General features: G+C 41.4%; 1 protein-coding gene across 1 annotated transcript; it reads left to right on the forward strand.

The window, feature by feature from the left end:
• The first annotated feature begins 388 nt into the window (after positions 1–388).
• On the forward strand, positions 389–4,225 carry myog (myogenin). Its single transcript, XM_041196121.1, has 3 exons — positions 389–895; positions 1,960–2,059; positions 4,095–4,225. The coding sequence occupies exons 1-3, from the start codon at positions 389–391 to the stop codon at positions 4,223–4,225; spliced, it is 738 nt and encodes a 245-aa protein (XP_041052055.1).
• The last annotated feature ends 3,510 nt before the right edge of the window (positions 4,226–7,735 follow it).

The raw sequence follows: 7,735 nt of genomic DNA on the forward strand, positions 1-7,735 counted from the left end.
TTCAGGAAGAACATTAATTCGTCCGTGTGGAGACTTTAAGAAACCCTGAACAGATTTGTTATATTATTGACCACGAAAGAAAGCACAGCGAGTTTCCAACTTTGACATCAGCATAGTTGTGTTCGAAAACGAAGACTTGTTTTAAAAATCATTCGGGTCATAACTTTTCAGTCAATTCGCCGCCGCACTCCAGGGAATAGGTGAAATCAGGCTGAAGTTCTGATGCACGACGACAGCTAAAGGGTTGGATAGAATTTCTGCGCTTTCTATATATATCTCAGTGATTTCATGCCAGCGGAGACTTTAAATGCCACCTAACAGTTGGCGTCGACATACTCTTCTGCAGTTGGTGCTTGAGATAACTTGAGACTAAAAAGCCCCATTGATAATGGAGCTCTTCGAAACCAACCCTTATTACTTTACAGACCAACGCTTTTTCGACAACGAAAGTGTGTTCCCCTCCCGTTTGCAAGGGTTTGAGCAGCCCGTATACCAGGAGCGGCTGGGGACTGGTTTGTGCACCGATGGCAGATCACTGGAAGCCGGCTTGGAGGAGCACGTGTACCCGGTCTCGGAGATCCAACAGCAACAACAGCAGCAGCAGCAACAGGGCTGCCCCGGCCAGTGCTTGCTGTGGGCGTGCAAAACCTGCAAGAGGAAATCAGTGACCTTGGACAGGAGGAAGGCGGCTACCCTGAGGGAAAAGAGGAGGCTGAAGAAAGTGAACGAAGCTTTCGAGGCTCTGAAGCGCAGCACTTTGCTGAACCCCAACCAGAGACTGCCCAAGGTGGAGATCCTCCGCAGCGCCATCCAGTACATCGAAAGACTCCAAGCTCTGCTCAGCACCTTGAACCAGCAGGACAAACTGCACTACAGTGGCAGCAGCACACGCCAAGCGGCAAGTATCCCGCACACAGCAGAAGGGATGGACCAAACAGTCCAGTCTAGATACCACAAGAACCAGCATAGCCAACCTGACAACCCTGGAGACCTGCCCAGAGCAAACCCACCAGTTGATGGGCTGGACACTGGTCAATAGTTTGGGATGAGTGGATGGAGTTCATCACCCAGCTTTGCTCTGGCACCATCTCCAGGATTGTAAACTGTTTTTGTTTTAAAGAAAAGCTAGCCTCTTGTTGGCCTTTTTGTTCTACAGTCTAGTAAACCTTATTTTCGAAGGTTAGAAAGAAAGTGTATAGAGCGCCTTTCACCGCCTCAGAACGTCCCAAAGCGCTTTGTAACCAGTTAACTTTTTTTTTAGCCTTGCCACTGCTGCAATGTGGGGAATCCTGCTCAGAAAGTTCAGCAAGGTCTGGTCTCTGCAGTCCCTAACTGTAATCCACTCAGACCCCATTTACCTTATCACTGCTCTATTTAAAAATGGCATTGATATCAAAATAGTCTTGTGTAGATATCCGGAAGACTAGACGGGTTTTAGTCGAGTTTGAATTTTAAGTATTCACTCTAAAGAGTTCAAATATTTTAAAACGACAGCGGGACGAAAACACTCATTTTAAAAGCTTGAAGTGACGGCTTTGTCTCGTGGGACGGACAAAGAAAGAATTACATTTCTGTAGCGCCTTTCATCACCTCAGGACGCCCCAAAGCGCTTTATAGCCAATGAAGTACATCAATTATGCAATTTTACTGAAAGAAGTTGATCGAAACATAATAATACCTGTAAATGGACGCTAAACAAATTTTGACAGATTCACCAGTGGAAAGGGGTCAGTATTTCACCATTTCACATGTGAAACATTTGATTTGATCACAGCTTCACACAGGGAACGGGGGTTTTGAGTAGGGTTTAAAACAGCTGTTGAAAGAAAACAATAAACTTGAAATATTGTCACTCTACAAGTTCAGAAGACTGTAGATCCGAAGGCAGTTTGACTTTTGCTATAAATAGTCTATAAATGCCATCCACCCCTGGTCATTTTTCCATTACTGCAATTGTAGGTCGGCGTACCCAGCGAGTGTGGATCAAACAGTGCCTCCTGCAGCCCCGAGTGGAGCAGCTCCTCTGATCACTGCAACACCCCGTACAACAATCCCAGGGGTAGGTACAGTCCATAAATAGATTGGTGGGAAACTCTTTTTATTTCCAGTGAGGAACCATATCACCTTTGACAACATTATGGGCCACCTCTGATGTAGAAACAAAAGACCCATCTCCATATTTTGAATTATTCTGTTAATTCAGATTCCCTTAATAAATCAGTGAAGTGGAAATAGAATGTGCACTTCTGCAGTTGGAGCTAGTTTGGGTCCTAGGAGGTACATTTCTAGCCAATGGCCCATCATCTCATTATCTTGTCTAATGCGTTGTAATGTTGTGCTTTTAATTCTTCACGCATTACATCCACCTTTCAAATAATAGCTCCTCTTAAAAGAGGGCAAAATTTCACATTGCATAAAAACTATGCGTAAAGACAGCAACAGAATTGTTCTAGAGTGCCCACACCATTTTGGTCAGCCAGGGAGAAAGCACAGACCAGCTTATCACTGCCTGCATAGATTTCATCAGCTTTCTTTGACCAGCCCACCAGCAAGCAGGCTTTAGTAGACTAGGAAGTGAGCCACACCACCACCAGATATCATTCCCCGCACAATCACCAGCTCCGAACCAGTAAAATTAATCTTCTCAAGGGGCTCCAAATGAAAGACCCATAAGTTGGTTCTCAGGCCTGAAGTACAATGTATCTGAGTCACACAACTTGATTTGCCTTTAACATAATGAAGTCTCCCAAGGCAGTTTGCAAGGGGAAAAATTGAATACTGGAGAGTAAAATCAGGAGAAGAACAATGGTCTGGTGAAATGGATAGCTTTTAAGCAGAAATTCAAATCTGCTAAGAGATGTAGTGAAGTGGAATGTTTTAGGAAGACATTTCCTGAGTTGAGGACACAAATGACTGAAGCACTACCATTGATGGAACAGGAGAAAAGGAAAGCCGCGGTAAACCAAGGTCAGAAAAACTGAAGGTGAGAACTGGGTATTTGGGCTGAAGGAGCTTGCAGAATAAGGCTGAAGTTAGGCATTTAATCAATTTGTAAATGAGGGCAAAGATATCAAAAGCAATGTGCTGAGGGAGGGGGATCCAGTGAAGGACAATAGCAAACAGAATGTAGTATGGGATAGGACGTGGCTAGTAAAGTATTGGATAAGTTAGTTTGTGCAGGCTGGAGTTTGGGAGGTGAATTATTAGTAGGATGCAAACGTTGAGACTACAGGTGATTAAAGTGTGGAGGAGCCATCAGGGGAATTGAGCATGAGGTGAACAATACTGGTGGTGAAAAAAACTCTCTTGAAGAACTGGATATGATATTTGAAATGCAACTAGTGTGAATATAGCATGTTGTGACCAGCACTATCAGACTCAGACAGAGGAAGCAGTCAGGAAACAGATAGAGGACAACTTTGCTTTTCCCAATGTTGAGCTGAAGGAACTTTCAGCCAGGCAAACAGGCAGCACAGTAGCAGTTGAGGATGATATTGGAGGGCTACACCTGGATGGAAGTTGAGACATGCTGATGGATAACAGTGCTGACAGGCAGCATATAGTTGAAGAATAAGTGGAGTCCAAGGATGGAATATTAAGAATGGGAAGAAAAGCCATAGCTAGAGATGCATTGACTATGTTATAATCTGCACTAATGTAATCACAAAAGGGTAATGTCACAGAGGTAGACCACAGCAGAAAGGCAGTAGAGGGAAGATGGGGGGATCAACAGTACCAAGGCCAAGGAGAGAGAGCAGGGATAATGCAGCCCAGTCTGTCATAACAATTATCACTGGAATTGATAAAGATTCATTGCTAGGTTTTAAGCTTCAAACTAAGAAGACATGTCTTCAGCCAGGGTATGAACAGAATTTCTGACTTCTATAGTTACATCATTTGTCCCATGTCTGGCTGTGTTTCTTGAGAAGGAAATGGTTACTTTCCAACAGGCAATAATGGCACAAGCTCCAGTGCATCTCTTATTCTCCCATTCCAATTGTCAGAATTCAAACACTAATGTTTCCATGATGTAACACTTCAGATTGTTAATCAACAAATGTGACTCAAATTCATTACCTATGTTGTTTTTTTAGATCACCTGCTATCTGTGAATAAGGTCCAGTCATCTGGAAGTACCAGCTTGTGTTCTCTCTCCTCCATAGTAGACAGTATCACACCAGAGGATTCACCAAATAGCTTCTTGGAGGACAACACCCCAAACTGATCGATAGCATTTGCTCCATTGTCTTTTTATAATAGGAAGCTTTTTTATTTTTATACATTTTTGATGTGTGTTGTGCAGAAGGTTTGTTGACTCAAAAGGGTTGCTTTATTAGAAAAAAAATCATTCCTAATTCTTAAACCTGTTTAAAATGGCCAATCCTTTTTATAGAGCTTTATGACCAATGTGTGCTTTTGTAACTAAAGAGTCTGAAATTACTGTTGTAAATATACATTTCTCCTTTTTACTATTCATTTGTTTTGAGTGAGTTTGTTACTTGGATTTTTTGCTAAATTATTTTGCTTTTTACAATAAAGTTATTGTGATAAAATATTTCAAACGTTACATTATTGAGGGAAACGGTTTAAATGATTTGGCTCATTACTGGAATCCATAACAAATTGAAAGGGTAGAGAGCAGCCCACCCCTAAAAAAACAAAAACTTAATTAAAACAAATATCAGACTGTGCGCATCAAGTTCTTCTATACCTATCCACAGCACTGCAAATTGCTGTAAATTACATTGTTATTGTGCTGCTGCTATCTTTCCTTCTACAAGGCTTTAGATAGCTCTGCTCAGATCACTTTATGGAATGAGGCCCAAATACTTGCAGTGGCACATGTTGAGACCTGCATAACGCCTCTTTAATTGACTGTTAATTGATCCCTACATTCGCTCCTTTAGTTTATGGCTGCCACACAGTGTATGTTGTTTCAGTGAGGGTGTGCCAGAGAGGTCTCAATAATTTCCAACATCACATGTCTACCCAAATTGACTAAATTTAAAATCTGTTTGATCAAACACTGGAACCTGTGAAAAGTCAAATTCAGATTTCAGTTCAATTCCATTTTATTACTGCTTTTAATAACAGCTCTCTGCATATTTAGAATGCTAAAAGTGCAGACTCTCGAAATGCCCCATGGTAAAACTAAGATTAATTTCCAAATCTAACACGTTGTTTAACAGGCCCTGGAAATTCCTTTCCTAACTCTAGTCTTTATCTCCTCTGACAAGACTTTTAAAGCCAAATCTCAGTCTGCAGTAATCACTATGCCCTAGTTTACCTCAGATTTTTCTCTGCTCCCTTGATGTTGTCACTGCAATGGGTCTTGGCCCTCATCTTGGTTATGCAATGTATAGAAAAGGAGATCCAGTGCAGTATTAAGAGTTTATAGGCCTCTTCTCAATGAGCAAAATCTCACTGTCATTTGGAGTGCACAAGAAATAATAAAGCATGAGGTACATTGTGACTTGAGATTAGGCCTGTTGTATTCTGTTAATGATCACAATTACATAGCGATCAGTTTAAAAGTAACAGCATGGAAATAATAGCAGCGACCTTTAGCTATCACAACCCTCTAAATCCCACGGTGGTGCCTGGAACTTAACTTCTGAATTCCATTTGTTTTCTCTGCATGTATCTAGCTCCTACTGATGGTGTGATTATTTTTATAGTTTTAAACCTTGCTTATTAATGTTGTTACTGGAAAAGGTAACTGGAGGGGTGAATTCAATCACAGCTTGATACTTACCCACAGAGTTCTTCTATATTAAAAAAACCTATGTTCCAGTCCTATTGAAATCTGTTTATGGAGGCGTCCCATGGAGCCCTGTAAACTTCCACTTCAGCCAACCTGTCAGGGGGTGGTGGGGTGGGGAGGCACATCCTGACAATACAGAAGAAAATGATAATATTGAATCCAGTGTTATTTTTGACATCAAAATAAACAACACATTTTAAAGTGGCAGTCTTCCCTTCATAAAGCACACAATGCTTTACCCTGTAACATAGAAGAAAAATTGATCATCAGATCAACTGGCTCATAATGCCTAGCCCACACCATGATGGCCAGAGCAACATGACTAAACATTTCTTCCCTCCAACCAACCTTTCCCCTCCCCTCTTATTTAATAGACCTCCATTAGGTCACTTACAAGTCTACGCTGTCCTGAAGTAAATAGACCAAGGCCTTCGAGCCTGAATAGCTGAGGTCCTTTATGTTCCCAGAAGGAAAAAAACAGTAAAAACTGGGAAATAAGATATTGGTCAAAATTGGTTTTGTGTACCTTAAAATGAAACACCAGTAAATACTGGGGAATAAGAGTACTAGTCCGAACTATATTTTTTCTTCTGGGTTAGGAATCATTCTCACAGTTCTCCACTGGACCTCTTCTAAGGCCACTATCAGACAACATGTACGGAAACTATAACTGGGCTCAATATGCTAAATGTAGCCTCACCTGTAAAACACTGAAACACAGACAAGGATGCAATCCCATGGACAAAAATAGCATCCCAAGACACACCTACCCATTTTTTTTAATGCAAACTAGCAAAAGAGGCATATCGCAGAGAAGCAAATTGTAAGATTATGTGCTTCTGCAAAAAATGATTGAATATTCCTCATACTGCTAAGATTTTGGAAAGAAGTATGACAGAGGATGTGATGAAATGCAAACTCTATCCAACTTTTCCAATAACTGTGGTGGCGGAAAACTGTGAAATTGGTGACACCAGCCCTTTAACCTCTATCAAAGCTAGTTCGGTGGTAGGTGTGGCAGCAGCTGTTGCTCCAATGTCACAGAAGCATGTGTTAGTTAGTTAGCTGACCCAAGATCATGGGAACTGGAGGAGGACAGAGGCTGAGGCCTCCTTATGAATTTACATAGGACCAGTTTGTTTCTGTGAAAATCCCTTGTAGTGAAACCTGTCTCTGCAATTTAGGCCATTTTGGCAGAAAAAGGATACACTAGATTCCAGGTGGAAACAAGGCTACACTGAATCACCCCCTTGTTTCTCATTTGAAGAGTTTTGATGGATCTGCTGTGCCAATGTCCTAACTCGCTCCAAGTCCCATTCATCACTCAGGCCTGTGCTCGCTAACCTACATCAGCTCCTGGTTAATTAGTGCGTCCATTTTAAAATTCTCAACCTTATTTTCAAACCCTCCATGGCCTCACCCTTCCATATCTCTGTAATTTTTTCAAGACCCTCCCGAGATATCTGCATTCCTCTAATTCTGGCCCATTGAGCGTTCCAGATTTTGACTTCTCTGGCTCTGAGCTCTGAAACTCCCTCCCTAAATTTCTCTACCTCTCTCTCCTCCTTTAAGGCGCACCTTCACACTTAACTCCATGACCAATTGGCCATCTGCCCTAATATCTATTTATGTCGTATGGTGTCAAATTTTGCTTTATAACTCTCTAGGGAAGCACCATGGATGTTTTATAATGTGAGGGGCACATATAAGTATGAGTTAAAAACAAAATACTGCGAATGCTGGAAACCTGAAACAAAAAAGTGCTGGAAAAACTCAGCAGGTCTAACAGCATCTGTGGAGAGCTAACATTTCGAGTCTTTATAACTCTTCTTCATAGCTAAAGAGAAGTAAAAATATGACGAAATTTATACTGTAATGAGCTGCTGTATTTCAGGCATTTTCAGTTTTCTTTAGCACGTGCTGTTTTCTTTATAAATAAAAATATGTTGACGTGTTGTGTTATTTTGGGGG

Source organism: Carcharodon carcharias, chromosome 9 (assembly GCF_017639515.1).
Source record: "Carcharodon carcharias isolate sCarCar2 chromosome 9, sCarCar2.pri, whole genome shotgun sequence".
NCBI classification, from domain to species: Eukaryota; Metazoa; Chordata; class Chondrichthyes; order Lamniformes; family Lamnidae; genus Carcharodon; species Carcharodon carcharias.